Here is a 22,713-nt window from a genome sequence, read left to right on the forward strand (position 1 = left end):
CTAATACACTTTACTACCCAACTGATCTAATACACTTTACTAACCATCTCTGATCTAATACACTTTACTAAACAACTGATCTAATACACTTTACTAAACAACTGATCTAATACACTTTACTAACCAACTGATCTAATACACTTTACTAACCAACTCTGATCTAATACACTTTACTACCCAACTGATCTAATACACTTTACTAACCAACTGATCTAATACACTTTACTAACCATCTCTGATCTAATACACTTTACTAACCAACTCTGATCTAATACACTTTTCTAACCATCTCTGATCTAATACACTTTACTAAACAACTCTGATCTAATACACTTTACTAACCATCTCTGATCTAATACACTTTACTAACCAACTCTGATCTAATACACTTTACTAGCCAACTCTGATATAATACGCTTTACTAACCAACTGATCTAATACACTTTACTAACCAACTCTGATCTACTACACTTTACTAACCAACTCTGATCTAATACACTTTACTAACCATCTCTGATCTAATACACTTTACTACCCAACTGATCTAATACACTTTACTAACCATCTCTGATCTAATACACTTTACTACCCAACTGATCTAATACACTTTACTAACCATCTCTGATCTAATACACTTTACTAACCAACTCTGATCTACTACACTTTACTAACCAACTGATCTAATACACTTTACTAACCAACTCTGATCTAATACACTTTACTACCCAACTGATCTAATACACTTTACTAACCAACTGATCTAATACACTTTACTAACCATCTCTGATCTAATACACTTTACTAACCAACTCTGATCTAATACACTTTACTAACCAACTCTGATCTAATACACTTTTCTAACCATCTCTGATCTAATACACTTTACTAAACAACTCTGATCTAATACACTTTACTAACCATCTCTGATCTAATACACTTTACTAACCAACTCTGATCTAATACACTTTACTAACAAACTCTGATCTAATACACTTTACAAACCATCTCTGATCTAAAACATTTTACTAAACAACTGATCAATACACTTTACTAACCATCTCTGATCTACTACACTTTACTAACCATCTCTGATCTAATTCACTTTACTAACCAACTGATCTAATACACTTTACTAACCAACTGATCTAATACACTTTACTAACCAACTCTGATCTAATACACTTTACTAACCAACTGATCTAATACACTTTACTAACCAACTGATCTAATACATTTTACTAACCAACTCTGATCTAATACACTTTACTAACCAACTGATCTAATACACTTTACTAACCAACTCTGTTCTAATACACTTTACTAACCAACTGATCTAATACACTTTACTAACCAACTGATCTAATACACTTTACTAACCATCTCTGATCTAATACACTTTACTAACCAACTCTGATCTAATACACTTTACTAACCAACTCTGATCTAATACACTTTACTAACCAACTGATCTAATACACTTTACTAACCAACTGATCTAATACACTTTACTAACCATCTCTGATCTAATACACTTTACTAAACATTTTATCTAATACACTTTTCTAACCAACTCTGATCTAATACACTTTACTAACCATCTCTGATCTAATACACTTTACTAACCATCTCTGATCTAATTCACTTTACTAAACAACTGATCTAATACACTTTACTAACCAACTGATCTAATACACTTTACTAACCATCTCTGATCTAATACACTTTACTAACCAACTCTGATCTAATACACTTTACTACCCAACTGATCTAATACACTTTACTAACCAACTGATCTAATACACTTTACTAACCATCTCTGATCTAATACACTTTACTAACCAACTCTGATCTAATACACTTTTCTAACCATCTCTGATCTAATACACTTTACTAAACAACTCTGATCTAATACACTTTACTAACCATCTCTGATCTAATACACTTTACTAACCAACTCTGATCTAATACACTTTACTAACCAACTCTGATCTAATACACTTTACTAACCAACTGATCTAATACACTTTACTAACCAACTCTGATCTAATACACTTTACTAACCAACTCTGATCTAATACACTTTACTAACCAACTCTGATCTAATACACTTTACTAACCAACTCTGATCTAATACACTTTACTAACCAACTGATCTAATACACTTTACTAACCAACTCTGATCTACTACACTTTACTAACCAACTCTGATCTAATACACTTTACTAACCATCTCTGATCTAATACACTTTACTAACCAACTGATCTAATACACTTTACTAACCAACTCTGATCTACTACACTTTACTAACCAACTCTGATCTAATACACTTTACTAACCATCTCTGATCTAATACACTTTACTAACCAACTGATCTAATACACTTTACTAACCAACTCTGATCTACTACACTTTACTAACCAACTCTGATCTAATACACTTTACTAACCAACTCTGATCTAATACACTTTACTAACCATCTCTGATCTAATACACTTTACTAACCAACTCTGATCTAATACACTTTACTAACCATCTCTGATCTAATACACTTTACTAACCAACTCTGATCTAATACACTTTACTAACCATATCTGATCTAATACACTTTACTAACCAACTCTGATCTAATACACTTTACTAACCATCTCTGATCTAATACACTTTACTAACCAACTCTGATCTAATACACTTTACTAACCATCTCTGATCTAATACACTTTACTAACCAACTCTGATCTAATAAACTTTACTAACCATCTCTGATCTAATACACTTTACTAACCAACTGATCTAATACACTTTACTAACCAACTCTGATCTAATACACTTTACTAACCATCTCTGATCTAATACACTTTACTACCCAACTGATCTAATACACTTTACTAACCAACTGATCTAATACACTTTACTAACCATCTCTGATCTAATACACTTTACTAACCAACTGATCTAATACACTTTACTAACCAACTGATCTAATACACTTTACTAACCATCTCTGATCTAATACACTTTACTAACCAACTGATCTAATACACTTTACTAACCATCTCTGATCTAATACACTTTACTAACCAACTGATCTAATACACTTTACTAACCAACTGATCTAATACACTTTACTAACCATCTCTGATCTAATACACTTTACTAACCAACTGATCTAATACACTTTACTAACCAACTGATCTAATACACTTTACTAACCATCTCTGATCTAATACACTTTACTAACCAACTCTGATCTAATACACTTTACTAACCAACTCTGATCTAATACACTTTACTAAACAACTCTGATCTAATACACTTTACTAACCATCTCTGATCTAATACACTTTACTAAACATTTTATCTAATACACTTTTCTAACCAACTCTGATCTAATACACTTTACTAACCATCTCTGATCTAATACACTTTACTAACCATCTCTGATCTAATTCACTTTACTAAACAACTGATCTAATACACTTTACTAACCAACTGATCTAATACACTTTACTAACCAACTCTGATCTAATACACTTTACTACCCAACTGATCTAATACACTTTACTAACCAACTGATCTAATACACTTTACTAACCATCTCTGATCTAATACACTTTACTAACGAACTCTGATCTAATACACTTTTCTAACCATCTCTGATCTAATACACTTTACTAAACAACTCTGATCTAATACACTTTACTAACCATCTCTGATCTAATACACTTTACTAACCAACTCTGATCTAATACACTTTACTAACCAACTCTGATATAATACACTTTACTAACCAACTGATCTAATACACTTTACTAACCAACTCTGATCTACTACACTTTACTAACCAACTCTGATCTAATACACTTTACTAACCATCTCTGATCTAATACACTTTACTACCCAACTGATCTAATACACTTTACTAACCATCTCTGATCTAATACACTTTACTACCCAACTGATCTAATACACTTTACTAACCATCTCTGATCTAATACACTTTACTAACCAACTCTGATCTACTACACTTTACTAACCAACTCTGATCTAATACACTTTACTAACCATCTCTGATCTAATACACTTTACTAACCATCTCTGATCTAATACACTTTACTAACCAACTCTGATCTAATACACTTTACTAACCATCTCTGATCTAATACACTTTACTAACCAACTGATCTAATACACTTTACTAACCAACTCTGATCTAATACACTTTACTAACCATCTCTGATCTAATACACTTTACTAACCAACTGATCTAATACACTTTACTAACCAACTGATCTAATACACTTTACTAACCAACTCTGATCTAATACACTTTACTAACCAACTCTGATCTAATACACTTTACTAACCATCTCTGATCTAATACACTTTACTAACCAACTGATCTAATACACTTTACTAACCATCTCTGATCTAATACACTTTACTAACCAACTGATCTAATACACTTTACTAACCAACTCTGATCTACTACACTTTACTAACCAACTCTGATCTAATACACTTTACTAACCATCTCTGATCTAATACACTTTACTAACCAACTGATCTAATACACTTTACTAACCAACTGATCTAATACACTTTACCAACCAACTCTGATCTAATACACTTTACTAACCAACTCTGATCTAATACACTTTACTAACCATCTCTGATCTAATACACTTTACTAACCAACTGATCTAATACACTTTACTAACCAACTGATCTAATACACTTTACCAACCAACTCTGATCTAATACACTTTACTAACCATCTCTGATCTAATACACTTTACTAACCAACTGATCTAATACACTTTACTAACCAACTGATCTAATACACTTTACTAACCAACTGATCTAATACACTTTACCAACCAACTCTGATCTAATACACTTTACTAACCAACTCTGATCTAATACACTTTACTAACCATCTCTGATCTAATACACTTTACTAACCAACTGATCTAATACACTTTACTAACCAACTGATCTAATACACTTTACTAACCATCTCTGATCTAATTCACTTTACTAACCAACTGATCTAATACACTTTACTAACCAACTGATCTAATACACTTTACTAACCAACTCTGATCTAATACACTTTACTAACCAACTGATCTAATACACTTTACTAACCAACTGATCTAATACACTTTACTAACCATCTCTGATCTAATACACTTTACTAACCAACTCTGATCTAATACACTTTACTAACCAACTCTGATCTAATACACTTTACTAACATCTCTGATCTAATACACTTTACTAACCATCTCTGATCTAATACACTTTACTAAACATTTTATCTAAAACACTTTACTAACCAACTGATCTAATACACTTTACTAACCAACTGATCTAATACACTTTACTAACCATCTCTGATCTAATACACTTTACTAAACAACTCTGATCTAATACACTTTACTAACCATCTCTGATCTAATACACTTTACTAAACATTTTATCTAATACACTTTACTAACCAACTGATCTAATACACTTTACTAACCAACTCTGATCTAATAGACTTTACTAACCAACTGATCTAATACACTTTACTAACCAACTGATCTAATACACTTTACTAACCATCTCTGATCTAATACACTTTACTAACCAACTCTGATCTAATACACTTTACTAACCAACTGATCTAATACACTTTACTAACCAACTCTGATCTAATACACTTTACTAACCATCTCTGATCTAATACACTTTACTACCCAACTGATCTAATACACTTTACTAACCAACTGATCTAATACACTTTACTAACCATCTCTGATCTAATACACTTTACTAACCAACTGATCTAATACACTTTACTAACCAACTGATCTAATACACTTTACTAACCATCTCTGATCTAATACACTTTACTAACCAACTGATCTAATACACTTTACTAACCATCTCTGATCTAATACACTTTACTAACCAACTGATCTAATACACTTTACTAACCAACTGATCTAATACACTTTACTAACCATCTCTGATCTAATACACTTTACTAACCAACTGATCTAATACACTTTACTAACCAACTGATCTAATACACTTTACTAACCATCTCTGATCTAATACACTTTACTAACCAACTCTGATCTAATACACTTTACTAACCAACTCTGATCTAATACACTTTACTAAACAACTCTGATCTAATACACTTTACTAACCATCTCTGATCTAATACACTTTACTAAACATTTTATCTAATACACTTTTCTAACCAACTCTGATCTAATACACTTTACTAACCATCTCTGATCTAATACACTTTACTAACCATCTCTGATCTAATTCACTTTACTAAACAACTGATCTAATACACTTTACTAACCAACTGATCTAATACACTTTACTAACCAACTCTGATCTAATACACTTTACTACCCAACTGATCTAATACACTTTACTAACCAACTGATCTAATACACTTTACTAACCATCTCTGATCTAATACACTTTACTAACGAACTCTGATCTAATACACTTTTCTAACCATCTCTGATCTAATACACTTTACTAAACAACTCTGATCTAATACACTTTACTAACCATCTCTGATCTAATACACTTTACTAACCAACTCTGATCTAATACACTTTACTAACCAACTCTGATATAATACACTTTACTAACCAACTGATCTAATACACTTTACTAACCAACTCTGATCTACTACACTTTACTAACCAACTCTGATCTAATACACTTTACTAACCATCTCTGATATAATACACTTTACTACCCAACTGATCTAATACACTTTACTAACCATCTCTGATCTAATACACTTTACTACCCAACTGATCTAATACACTTTACTAACCATCTCTGATCTAATACACTTTACTAAACAACTGATCTAATACACTTTACTAAACAACTGATCTAATACACTTTACTAACCAACTGATCTAATACACTTTACTAACCAACTCTGATCTAATACACTTTACTACCCAACTGATCTAATACACTTTACTAACCAACTGATCTAATACACTTTACTAACCATCTCTGATCTAATACACTTTACTAACCAACTCTGATCTAATACACTTTTCTAACCATCTCTGATCTAATACACTTTACTAAACAACTCTGATCTAATACACTTTACTAACCATCTCTGATCTAATACACTTTACTAACCAACTCTGATCTAATACACTTTACTAACCAACTCTGATATAATACACTTTACTAACCAACTGATCTAATACACTTTACTAACCAACTCTGATCTACTACACTTTACTAACCAACTCTGATCTAATACACTTTACTAACCATCTCTGATCTAATACACTTTACTACCCAACTGATCTAATACACTTTACTAACCATCTCTGATCTAATACACTTTACTACCCAACTGATCTAATACACTTTACTAACCATCTCTGATCTAATACACTTTACTAACCAACTCTGATCTACTACACTTTACTAACCAACTCTGATCTAATACACTTTACTAACCATCTCTGATCTAATACACTTTACTAACCATCTCTGATCTAATACACTTTACTAACCAACTCTGATCTAATACACTTTACTAACCATCTCTGATCTAATACACTTTACTAACCAACTGATCTAATACACTTTACTAACCAACTCTGATCTAATACACTTTACTAACCATCTCTGATCTAATACACTTTACTAACCAACTGATCTAATACACTTTACTAACCAACTGATCTAATACACTTTACTAACCAACTCTGATCTAATACACTTTACTAACCAACTCTGATCTAATACACTTTACTAACCATCTCTGATCTAATACACTTTACTAACCAACTGATCTAATACACTTTACTAACCATCTCTGATCTAATACACTTTACTAACCAACTGATCTAATACACTTTACTAACCAACTCTGATCTACTACACTTTACTAACCAACTCTGATCTAATACACTTTACTAACCATCTCTGATCTAATACACTTTACTAACCAACTGATCTAATACACTTTACTAACCAACTGATCTAATACACTTTACCAACCAACTCTGATCTAATACACTTTACTAACCAACTCTGATCTAATACACTTTACTAACCATCTCTGATCTAATACACTTTACTAACCAACTGATCTAATACACTTTACTAACCAACTGATCTAATACACTTTACCAACCAACTCTGATCTAATACACTTTACTAACCATCTCTGATCTAATACACTTTACTAACCAACTGATCTAATACACTTTACTAACCAACTGATCTAATACACTTTACTAACCAACTGATCTAATACACTTTACCAACCAACTCTGATCTAATACACTTTACTAACCAACTCTGATCTAATACACTTTACTAACCATCTCTGATCTAATACACTTTACTAACCAACTGATCTAATACACTTTACTAACCAACTGATCTAATACACTTTACCAACCAACTCTGATCTAATACACTTTACTAACAAACTCTGATCTAATACACTTTACTAATCAACTGATCTAATACACTTTACTAACCATCTCTGATCTAATTCACTTTACTAACCAACTGATCTAATACACTTTACTAACCAACTGATCTAATACACTTTACTAACCAACTCTGATCTAATACACTTTACTAACCAACTGATCTAATACACTTTACTAACCAACTGATCTAATACACTTTACTAACCATCTCTGATCTAATACACTTTACTAACCAACTCTGATCTAATACACTTTACTAACCAACTCTGATCTAATACACTTTACTAACATCTCTGATCTAATACACTTTACTAACCATCTCTGATCTAATACACTTTACTAAACATTTTATCTAAAACACTTTACTAACCAACTGATCTAATACACTTTACTAACCAACTGATCTAATACACTTTACTAACCATCTCTGATCTAATACACTTTACTAAACAACTCTGATCTAATACACTTTACTAACCATCTCTGATCTAATACACTTTACTAAACATTTTATCTAATACACTTTACTAACCAACTGATCTAATACACTTTACTAACCAACTCTGATCTAATAGACTTTACTAACCAACTGATCTAATACACTTTACTAACCAACTGATCTAATACACTTTACTAACCATCTCTGATCTAATACACTTTACTAACCAACTCTGATCTAATACACTTTACTAACCAACTCTGATATAATACACTTTACTAACAAACTCTGATCTAATACATTTTACTAACCAACTGATCAATACACTTTACTAACCAACTGATCTAATACACTTTACTAACCAACTCTGATCTAATACACTTTACTAACCATCTCTGATCTAATACACTTTACAAACCATCTCTGATCTAAAACATTTTACTAAACAACTGATCAATACACTTTACTAACCAACTGATCTAATACACTTTACTAACCATCTCTGATCTAATACACTTTACTAACCAACTGATCTAATACACTTTACTAACCAACTGATCTAATACACTTTACTAACCATCTCTGATCTAATACACTTTACTAACCAACTGATCTAATACACTTTACTAACCAACTGATCTAATACACTTTACTAACCATCTCTGATCTAATACACTTTACTAACCAACTCTGATCTAATACACTTTACTAACCAACTCTGATCTAATACACTTTACTAAACAACTCTGATCTAATACACTTTACTAACCATCTCTGATCTAATACACTTTACTAAACATTTTATCTAATACACTTTTCTAATCAACTCTGATCTAATACACTTTACTAACCATCTCTGATCTAATACACTTTACTAACCATCTCTGATCTAATTCACTTTACTAAACAACTGATCTAATACACTTTACTAACCAACTGATCTAATACACTTTACTAACCAACTCTGATCTAATACACTTTACTACCCAACTGATCTAATACACTTTACTAACCAACTGATCTAATACACTTTACTAACCATCTCTGATCTAATACACTTTACTAACGAACTCTGATCTAATACACTTTTCTAACCATCTCTGATCTAATACACTTTACTAAACAACTCTGATCTAATACACTTTACTAACCATCTCTGATCTAATACACTTTACTAACCAACTCTGATCTAATACACTTTACTAACCAACTCTGATATAATACACTTTACTAACCAACTGATCTAATACACTTTACTAACCAACTCTGATCTACTACACTTTACTAACCAACTCTGATCTAATATACTTTACTAACCATCTCTGATCTAATACACTTTACTACCCAACTGATCTAATACACTTTACTAACCATCTCTGATCTAATACACTTTACTACCCAACTGATCTAATACACTTTACTAACCATCTCTGATCTAATACACTTTACTAAACAACTGATCTAATACACTTTACTAAACAACTGATCTAATACACTTTACTAACCAACTGATCTAATACACTTTACTAACCAACTCTGATCTAATACACTTTACTACCCAACTGATCTAATACACTTTACTAACCAACTGATCTAATACACTTTACTAACCATCTCTGATCTAATACACTTTACTAACCAACTCTGATCTAATACACTTTTCTAACCATCTCCGATCTAATACACTTTACTAAACAACTCTGATCTAATACACTTTACTAACCATCTCTGATCTAATACACTTTACTAACCAACTCTGATATAATACACTTTACTAACCAACTGATCTAATACACTTTACTAACCAACTCTGATCTACTACACTTTACTAACCAACTCTGATCTAATACACTTTACTAACCATCTCTGATCTAATACACTTTACTACCCAACTGATCTAATACACTTTACTAACCATCTCTGATCTAATACACTTTACTACCCAACTGATCTAATACACTTTACTAACCATCTCTGATCTAATACACTTTACTAACCAACTCTGATCTACTACACTTTACTAACCAACTCTGATCTAATACACTTTACTAACCATCTCTGATCTAATACACTTTACTAACCATCTCTGATCTAATACACTTTACTAACCAACTGATCTAATACACTTTACTAACCATATCTGATCTAATACACTTTACTAACCAACTGATCTAATACACTTTACTAACCAACTCTGATCTACTGCACTTTACTAACCAACTCTGATCTAATACACTTTACTAACCATCTCTGATCTAATACACTTTACTAACCAACTGATCTAATACACTTTACTAACCAACTGATCTAATACACTTTACCAACCAACTCTGATCTAATACACTTTACTAACCAACTCTGATCTAATACACTTTACTAACCATCTCTGATCTAATACACTTTACTAACCAACTGATCTAATACACTTTACTAACCAACTGATCTAATACACTTTACCAACCAACTCTGATTTAATACACTTTACTAACCATCTCTGATCTAATACACTTTATTAACCAACTGATCTAATACACTTTACTAACCAACTGATCTAATACACTTTACTAACCAACTGATCTAATACACTTTACCAACCAACTCTGATCTAATACACTTTACTAACCAACTCTGATCTAATACACTTTACTAACCATCTCTGATCTAATACACTTTACTAACCAACTGATCTAATACACTTTACTAACCAACTGATCTAATACACTTTACCAACCAACTCTGATCTAATACACTTTACTAACAAACTCTGATCTAATACACTTTACTAACCAACTGATCTAATACACTTTACTAACCATCTCTGATCTAATTCACTTTACTAACCAACTGATCTAATACACTTTACTAACCAACTGATCTAATACACTTTACTAACCAACTCTGATCTAATACACTTTACTAACCAACTGATCTAATACACTTTACTAACCAACTGATCTAATACACTTTACTAACCATCTCTGATCTAATACACTTTACTAACCAACTCTGATCTAATACACTTTACTAACCAACTCTGATCTAATACACTTTACTAACATCTCTGATCTAATACACTTTACTAACCATCTCTGATCTAATACACTTTACTAAACATTTTATCTAAAACACTTTACTAACCAACTGATCTAATACACTTTACTAACCATCTCTGATCTAATACACTTTACTAACCAACTCTGATCTACTACACTTTACTAACCAACTCTGATCTAATACACTTTACTAACCATCTCTGATCTAATACACTTTACTAACCATCTCTGATCTAATACACTTTACTAACCAACTGATCTAATACACTTTACTAACCATATCTGATCTAATACACTTTACTAACCAACTGATCTAATACACTTTACTAACCAACTCTGATCTACTACACTTTACTAACCAACTCTGATCTAATACACTTTACTAACCATCTCTGATCTAATACACTTTACTAACCAACTGATCTAATACACTTTACTAACCAACTGATCTAATACACTTTACCAACCAACTCTGATCTAATACACTTTACTAACCAACTCTGATCTAATACACTTTACTAACCATCTCTGATCTAATACACTTTACTAACCAACTGATCTAATACACTTTACTAACCAACTGATCTAATACACTTTACCAACCAACTCTGATTTAATACACTTTACTAACCATCTCTGATCTAATACACTTTATTAACCAACTGATCTAATACACTTTACTAACCAACTGATCTAATACACTTTACTAACCAACTGATCTAATACACTTTACCAACCAACTCTGATCTAATACACTTTACTAACCAACTCTGATCTAATACACTTTACTAACCATCTCTGATCTAATACACTTTACTAACCAACTGATCTAATACACTTTACTAACCAACTGATCTAATACACTTTACCAACCAACTCTGATCTAATACACTTTACTAACAAACTCTGATCTAATACACTTTACTAACCAACTGATCTAATACACTTTACTAACCATCTCTGATCTAATTCACTTTACTAACCAACTGATCTAATACACTTTACTAACCAACTGATCTAATACACTTTACTAACCAACTCTGATCTAATACACTTTACTAACCAACTGATCTAATACACTTTACTAACCAACTGATCTAATACACTTTACTAACCATCTCTGATCTAATACACTTTACTAACCAACTCTGATCTAATACACTTTACTAACCAACTCTGATCTAATACACTTTACTAACATCTCTGATCTAATACACTTTACTAACCATCTCTGATCTAATACACTTTACTAAACATTTTATCTAAAACACTTTACTAACCAACTGATCTAATACACTTTACTAACCAACTGATCTAATACACTTTACTAACCATCTCTGATCTAATACACTTTACTAAACAACTCTGATCTAATACACTTTACTAACCATCTCTGATCTAATACACTTTACTAAACATTTTATCTAATACACTTTACTAACCAACTGATCTAATACACTTTACTAACCAACTCTGATCTAATATACTTTACTAACCAACTGATCTAATACACTTTACTAACCAACTGATCTAATACACTTTACTAACCATCTCTGATCTAATACACTTTACTAACCAACTCTGATCTAATACACTTTACTAACCAACTCTGATATAATACACTTTACTAACAAACTCTGATCTAATACATTTTACTAACCAACTGATCAATACACTTTACTAACCAACTGATCTAATACACTTTACTAACCATCTCTGATCTAATACACTTTACAAACCATCTCTGATCTAAAACATTTTACTAAACAACTGATCAATACACTTTACTAACCAACTGATCTAATACACTTTACTAACCAACTCTGATCTAATACACTTTACTAAACATTTTATCTAATACACTTTACTAAACAACTGATCAATACACTTTACTAACCAACTGATCTAATACACTTTACTAACCAACTGATCTAATACACTTTACCAACCAACTCTGATCTAATACACTTTACTAACCATCTCTGATCTAATACACTTTTCTAACCAACTCTGATCTAATACACTTTACTACCCAACTCTGATCTAATACACTTTACTAACCAACTGATCTAATACACTTTACTAACCAACTGATCTAATACACTTTACTAACCAACTGATCTAATACACTTTTCTAACCATCTCTGATCTAATACACTTTTCTAACCAACTCTGATCTAATACACTTTACTACCCAACTCTGATCTAATACACTTTACTAACCAACTGATCTAATACACTTTACTAACCAACTGATCTAATACACTTTACTTACCAACTCTGATCTAATACACTTTACTAATTATCTCTGATCTAATACACTTTACTAATCAACTGATCTAATACACTTTACTAACCATCTCTGATCTAATACACTTTACTAACAAACTCTGATCTAATACACTTTACTAAACATTTTATTTAATACACTTTACTAAACAACTGATCTAATACACTTTACTAACAAACTCTGATCTAATACACTTTACTAACCATCTCTGATCTAATACACTTTACTAACAAACTCTGATCTAAAACACTTTACTAACCAACTCTGAACAAATGCGCTATACTAAACACCTCTTGCCCATAACCAACTCTTGCAGAATTCCTACCAAAGTGTCTCCCCCTGTCTTTCATGAATCTAAATTTCTCCCCCATGTCTGCCATGAATCAAAATGTCTCCCTCCTGTCTGCCATGAATCAAAATGTCTCCCCCCTGTCTGCCATGAATCAAAATGTCTCCCCCCTGTCTGCCATCAATCATTAATGCACCTAAAGTATAGTTATGCCTTCTGAGTATTGTCAGGATCCTGACTAACTGAGTTTCCTCTCTCCAGCGATGATGACATCATCTTTGAGGACTTTGCGCGGCAGCGGCTGATCGGAGCAAAAGACGATGAGGATGAGGAGGGTACAGACTCTCCCAAGCTGAACCACAGATAGAGGATGAAGATGCTGTGTTGTTCCTGTGTTGTGGTACAGAGGAGCTACTGTAACCGGAGGGGAGAGAGAGAGAGAGAGAGAGAGAGAGAGAGAGAGAGAGAGGCCCTTTAGAGTCCAGGGAGACCCTTTAAACACACTCACAGTGGTGCCGTTGTCCTGTTCTTGTTCACATTCGTCTTCTCCGTACAGCAAAGATGTTAGAGAGAAAAAGTGTAGAGGAAATGCAGCCTAGGCATGGCGTGGTCTGAGGATGGAGGAGAAGGAGGAGGTCTTGTTAAAAGCAGCACAAAGTTGTGATAAATACACTCCAGTAGTAGCATACATTTAATGACTTTGTTATACATGGTATCATTAGGACTGAACAGGCACATTAAATGACTTTTGTTATACATGGTATCATTAGGACTGAACAGGCACATTAAATGACTTTTGTTATACATGGTATCATTAGGATTGAACAGGCACATTAAATGACTTTTGTTATACATGGTATCATTAGGACTGAACAGGCACATTAAATGACTTTTGTTATACATGGTATCATTAGGACTGAACAGGCATATTAAATGACTTTTGTTATACATGGTATCATTAGGACTGAACAGGCATATTAAATGACTTTTGTTATACATGGTATCATTAGGACTGAACAGGCATATTAAATGACTTTTGTTATACATGGTATCATTAGGATTGAACAGTCATCTTTGTATTGAAATTATATTTAATGTAACTGTAGAATTACTACAGTTCTGGCCTTCATATGTAAGGAAAACTGGAATTTGCTACAAACGACTACAACTACTGCCTAAACCAATGACTTGATAACAGTAATGCACAGAGCAGGACAGTCCACTGCCTCACCCCAAGAGCAGGACTGCACCTATCATACTACTATGGCTGACCCTGTAAAACAACACATTACACTGTACCTATCTGGTGTATGTGACAATATTTTTTTTTCAATATATATATTTCCTTTTCAAACACAGTTCAAACTTTATGCCCATTTACTATTTGTTTTTTTTTTATGTTGTTCATACAGTACACTTTATATAATAATGTATCACATATATAGTATAGTATGTGCTTCAATTGGAATTGATATTTTCTATAAGAGCCAGATAGCCCATAGCCAGCAGAGAGCTGAAGAGCTGGGAATATCATGCATAATGCACACATGCTCCTTGCTAAATTGTTGCTGTTGAAATACCTGGAGATTAAGGGCTGGATTCAATCCATATCTCGGAAGATCAGCGTTAAAATGGAACGGTCATTTCCGATTGAGACGATATATGCAGCGTTTACCGTGAATCTCAGTCTCCTCGAACGCGGCAACATTGCCTTTCAATTTCTATCGAGATATAACAGATCCGCGATAAGGATTGAATCCAGCCCCACCACCCTCTTTCTAGCATGCTACTGGCAAAGACTGTACTACCCCTATAACAAATGTATGGCGATTTAAAGTTGATCGGGTCTCTCTTGAAATACTATGGCTTGTTAGGCCTAGATTCAATCAAATCAAGCGTTAACGGGTGATAGCCGACACCCGCATAGCTGATGTTTTGGCGGTGACGGACGTGGAGCTGTTTTGAAGCTGTCAAATCAGTGAGGAGCTACTCCTGTGATCATTGTCAGGAAGCCACACCCGTCCAACTCGAGTTAGAAGTTCCGAACGAGAAAGTGTATATTGCTTTATAGAAATAATGATGCTCACATTGAAAATCATTAATTGAAATAATGAAGATTTTTATCAGTCTAATCGAGGTGTAGATTATTATCTCACATTCCAGTGTTTGAACTTGTAAACAAGGCTGCATGGGATTTCTCAATGCGACTCCGTGCAGCCAATAGCAATGTCAGCTTTGGGTATAACGCCAGGAGCCGCTTGTTGATTTGACAGCTCTAATGCGGTTCCGCCTCCGACACGGCCGAAACAACCGCTATGCGGGTGTCGGTTAGCACGGATCTGATAGAATCTAGCCCCAAATCTACAGTTCAGATAGAATGCAATGTAGATTTATTGGACATGTAGGATAGGGGTTAGGGTTAGTAACCCGTAGTTAGGATAGGATAATACTGTAGGGGTTAGGGTTAGTAACCCGTAGTTAGGATAGGATAATACTGTAGGGGTTAGGGTTAGTAACCCGTAGTTAGGATAGGATAATACTGAATGGGTTAGGGTTAGTAACCCGTAGTTAGTTAATGTAATATGCCAACATGTGCCATGCTCAATACATGATGGGTCCAGTCTTTTTCAATTATTAAATAAATAGATTTTAAATCACAAGAAGCTTTTGTTGCCCTCAGAGAAATGTATTGTTTATTTATTGAGGTATCAAAACCACCCTGAAATGTGTATTATTATTATTATTATTATTTTATCATAAATTGACATACTACATTTTTGTGAGGGTGGGAAGGAAGAAACCTGTATGTTCAACTGTATCTTTAATAAAATAATATTTGTCGCTACCTGGTATACCTCATAGCTCATTTTTATTTTTTTCGATCTACGATTTCCATGATCTACGATTTCCACAATTTACGATAATAAGATTTCCACGATCTACGATTTCCACAATCTATGATAATAAGATTTCCACGATCTACGATTTCCACAATCTATGATAATAAGATTTCCACGATCTATGATTTCCACAATCTACGATAATATGATTTCCATGATCTACGATAATAAGATTTCCACGATCTACGATAATAAGATTTCCACGAATCTATGATCATACGATTTCCACGATCTACGATAATACGATTTCCATGATCTACGATAATAAGATTTCCACGATCTACGACAATAAGATTTCCACGATCTATGATAATACGATTTTCACGATCTACGATAATAAGAGTTCCACGATCTACGATAATATGATTTCCATGATCTACGATAATAAGATTTCCACGATCTACGACAATAAGATTTCCACGACCTATGATAATACGATTTCCACGATCTACGATAATAAGAGTTCCACGATCTACGATAATAAGATTTCTACGATCTACGATAATAAGATTTCTACGATCTACGATAATATGATTTCCATGATCTATGATAATACGATTTCCACGATCTACGATAATAAGAGTTACACAATCTACGATAATACGATTTCTACGATCTACGATAATATGATTTCCATGATCTACGATAATAAGATTTCCAGACATTGATAATAATATTTCCAGACAGTACGTTTTTCCTGACCATGTCACCTGACCAGGGAAAACTCTGGGGTCCTAATTACAGGCTATAATGAAGGTTCAGAGTTTTTCCTGGCCAGGTCATGAGGTCAGGAAAATACTCCTGGCGCTAATTACTGTATGTAGTAAGATTAGCTTGCTCAGTCTGTAAGGTAGGTTCAATCCCCTCGGTAACCAATAATCCCCACACTGCTAACAAACTATCGTTGGTGGCCAGTCTGCTCTCATTAGCTTTGGCCTTATTAGAACATCCTGGTAGCTGAGGGACTTTAGAAACACTCTCCACTCATTTATTCTGTTCACTGTACACTCCTGTTTTTAGTTGTTTACGAGTGAGAATAATTGGCTTGTTATCTAACTGCACATATAGTATAATGTGGTAAACACATTTGTATCATATAATAATAATAATAATAATAATAACAATAATAACATATATTGTTGTTGTCTTTCAGTTTCTTTAATTAAGGAACAGGTGGAGTAGTATTGGGAGTTGTGACTGTGATCATGGCATAACTGACAAAACACAAGCCAAATGCAAGGGGGATAGTTAGTTAATTTTAGTCATATAGGTATAATTGTGTCATTTTCATACTGTAATATCATGTCAAAGTACTCAGTGTCTTCAGAAAGTATTCACACTCCTTTACTTTTTCCACATTTTATTGTGTTACAAAGTGGGCTTGAAATGAATTTAATTGTGATTTTTTTTTTTTGTCAACGATCTACACAAAATACTCTGAAAGTGAAAGAACATTTTAACAACATAAAAATCTATGGAAATCAAACACTAATATATCTTGATTAGATAAAGTATTCAACCGCCGGAGTCAATACATGTTAGAATCACCGTAGGCAGTGAATACAGCTGTAAGTGTTTCTGGGTAAGTCTCTAAGAGCTTTGCAAACCTGGATTGTACAATATTTGCCCATTATCCTCTCCAGCAACTGAGTTAGGAAGGACGCCAGTATCATTGTAGTGACTGGGTGTATTGAGACAACATCCAAAGTGTAAATATGAATTTCACCATGCTCAAAGGGATATTCAGCGTCTTCTTTTTTTATTTCTTAATTGTTTATCTACCAATAGGTGCCCTTCTTTGAGAGGCATTGGAAAACCTCCCAGGTGTTTGTGGTTAAATCTGTGTTTGAAATTCACTGCTCGACTGAGGGACGTTACAGATAATTGTATGTGTGGGGTACAGAGATGAGGTAGTCATTAAAACAATCATGTTAAACACTATTATTGCACACAGAGTGAGTCCATGTAACTTATTATGTGACTTGTTAAGCAAATCTTTTCTCCTGAACGTATTTAGGCTTGCCATAACAAAGGGGTTGAATACTTCAAGAGTTTCATTCCAAAACGCTATATATCCATTTTCAGAAATGTTGGTAGTTTTGCTTTTATTGTTTAAAGAAATGATCACTATCTGATCATAGGATGAGGTTGTTCAATAACAGACATGTATTTGTATTAAATCTATCACTTGATGGTTTCATTTCAGAAAGACAAATAATCATGTTTCTTTGCTAAATGCTATATATCTGCCTCACTCTCAGAGAAATAAGTAGTACTGCTAGGTTTTACACAGTGAAATGTAACAAATAACTACATTTGTAGTAAGGAAATGTACAAATGATACATTTATGACATCAATATTTAAATGTTAAAAAAGTATGATTCAATAGTACAGTAAAACATTTTACATTTCACATTTTAGTCATTTTTAGCAGATGCTCTTATCCAGAGCGACTTACAGTTAGTGCATTCATCTTAAGATAGCTAGGTGGGACAGCCACATATCACAGTCAAATATACAGGATACCATTCCAGCTAAACATTCCAGCTAAACACTGAGTGTATTGAGTGTACAAAACATTAAGAACACCTTCTCTTTCCTTGAAATAGACTGACCAGGTGAAAGATATGATCCCTTATTGATGCTCACCGGTTTGTGTCAAGAACTGCAACGCTGCTGGGTTTTTCACACTCAACAGTTTCCTGTGTGTATCAAGAATGGTCCACTACCCAAAGGACACAACTGAATGGTCCATCATTCAGCCAACTTGATACAACTGTGGGAAGTATTGGAGTCAACGTGGGGTGAAATTCAATATTAGGAAGGTATTCTTAATGTTTTGTACACTCTGTGTATAGTGTTTTAGCAACTAACAAAAAAACAACTTCATACACATCAAAAATATTTTACACACACATGAACGTACCCATAAGCAATTATTTCTGATGAAAAAACACAAATGTGAAAAATTAGTGGATATAGTGTTTTGTAAATATTGACCCAAGATATTTCAGCTTTTCATTTTTCTATGAATTTGTACAAATGTCTAAAAACATATTTCCACTTTTACATAATGGGGTATTGTGTGTAGATCAGTGACACAAAATCTCAATTTAATAAATTTTTAATTCAGGCTGTAACACAACAAAATGTGGAAAAAAATCAAGGGTGTGAATAATTTCTGAAGGCACCGTAAATATCTAACCCTAACTCTAACACTAACTAAAGTAGAGCTTTGAAAATAATCACATTTCTACAGTAGCAACCTGGACAGTCAATACTTTGTTTACTCTTGTGTTGAACATTTTCAAAATGCGGTTTCGTATTTCCTTTGTCCGGACTCCATAGATAATTGGATTGACACTTGCTGGTAGAGCAATATACATCACCCCTAGCAAAGTATTGATATCAGTTGGAATTTGAATATTCAGATTGCGTGACAGAAAAGTAACAGTACCCACCAGATAGAAACACATTATTACAAGAAGGTGGGTGCCACAAGTATGGAAGGCTTTCCATCTATCCTCCCCTGCTGCTGCCCTCAACACTACATTCAGAATCTTCATGTAGGAAAATACAATGACACAAATATCCATTCCCACAAAACAGATAATCACAGCCAATCCCATAGCATGATTCTTGTCAGTGTTACCACATGCTAGGCTAACCAGGGCCATGTGGTCACAGTAGCAGTGGTGGATCACATTGGATCCACAGAAAGACAGAGAACCAGCTAGCGCAACAAGCAGGGACATTATGGAACCACTCCTTATAACAGTGAACAGCAACAGTCTGACTAACGTGGCAGAGTTGATGACGCGAGCGTAGCGTAGAGGGAAGCAGATGGCCACATAGCGGTCCAGAGCCATGGCCAGGAGGATAGTCGACTCTACTGACGAGAGGAAGTGAGTGAAGAACATCTGAGTCAAACAGCTGGCCAAGGAGATGTCGTTCCAGTCAAACAGAAAGCTGAGCAGCATGTTGGGGATAACGACTGTTGCCACCACAATGTCCACCGCCGCCAGGCCACATATTAGTATATACATGGGGCTGTGGAGGCTCTCCATAATTCTAATCACGTGGATCAACAAAGAATTTCCCACCAAGACCAAAATGTAGATAATGAAAAATGGTAAGAAAAGTTGATGTCTGTACTCGTAGATCTCTGGAAATCCCACAAAGATGAACTCACTGTGTGAAAAATTTATTCCCTGGAATTCTTTAATCATTACACTTTGGGTATTGCCAATTAATTGAGATGAAAAGAAAAAAACTATGTAAAACTTCAACGTTTTCATTGACACAATATTTTCAATACTCTGATATGTATGAATGGTTTACAAATGCCGTAATAAACCCACTTGCTGCTGTTCTGTTTTCTTCTGCTGTTTGGTCGTTGGTCTTTATACCCCAAACCAGACATCCCATGAGACAACATACACAACTTCGACTTCTTATATTGAGCGTGTATATATATTGTATCCAGGCTCTGCTGTAGCCGGCCGCAACCGGGAGACCAATGGGGCGGCGCACAATTGGCCCAGCGTTGTCCAGGGTAGGGGAGGGAATGGCCGGCAGGGAGGTAGCTTAGTTGGTAGAGCATGGCGTTTGCAACGCCAGGGGTGTGGGTTCGATTCCCATGGGGGGCCAGTATGAAAAAAAAATAAGAATAATGTATGCACTAACTGTAAGTCGCTCTGGATAAGAGCGTCTGCTAAATGACGTAAATGTAAATGTATTACTGCACGGTTTTGATTATTACCTGTTATTATTGTCCCTTAACCAGCTCCTCTCTCTGACTCCACCCACCACTAAGTAGTGTTCTTTATCATGGTTCTTTGAGCCGGATGATGTAACCTGTCTAGGGTTGCAAAGGGATTACTAGAAACTTTCTAGGTTTACCAGTAAACTACCAGAATTTGGGTAACTTTCAAGGTTAATTTGTAATTTAATAAGATGACATGTAGTGGTCTTTTTTTGGGTACGTCAGATTATCACAGGTGTCTAATGATCTCTGGCCGTCTGCGTAGGCCGTATCACATGGAAAATATATGAACAAATTAAATAAGATGATTTAAAAATAGAATGACAAAGCTGTAAAACATTATCCTAAATAAAAACCATCAACTTAGTGAATACCATTGGTGTTTAATATGAGGGTTTCTGCATGAAATATCCTTTATATTTTTGTACATACTTTTATTTATTTTACTATGTCAATATGTATTTGTTGTCA

At 33.7% G+C, this 22,713-nt stretch overlaps 2 protein-coding genes across 2 annotated transcripts in view; one reads left to right on the forward strand and one right to left on the reverse strand.

Moving 5' to 3' along the window:
* The window catches only part of LOC311106250 (beta-arrestin-1), a gene marked incomplete at both ends in the record, with an annotated part of 92,899 nt that extends 77,956 nt beyond the window's left edge, over nucleotides 1–14,943 (forward strand). The window contains one exon of the mRNA XM_084148545.1: nucleotides 14,838–14,943. Within this exon, the coding sequence (XP_084004671.1) occupies nucleotides 14,838–14,943 (106 nt within the window). The remainder of the gene's footprint in view (nucleotides 1–14,837) is intronic.
* Nucleotides 14,944–20,722: 5,779 nt separating this feature from the next.
* On the reverse strand, nucleotides 20,723–21,775 carry LOC311105396 (olfactory receptor 52L1-like; the record flags this gene model as incomplete). The annotated part of the gene is made up of 1 exon (XM_084147542.1): nucleotides 20,723–21,775. The coding sequence occupies one exon, from the start codon at nucleotides 21,773–21,775 to the stop codon at nucleotides 20,723–20,725; it is 1,053 nt and encodes a 350-aa protein (XP_084003668.1).
* Between the last annotated feature and the right edge of the window lie 938 nt (nucleotides 21,776–22,713).

This window comes from Coregonus lavaretus, assembly GCF_964263955.1.
Source record: "Coregonus lavaretus genome assembly, chromosome: 30".
In the NCBI taxonomy this organism is placed as follows: Eukaryota; Metazoa; Chordata; class Actinopteri; order Salmoniformes; family Salmonidae; genus Coregonus; species Coregonus lavaretus.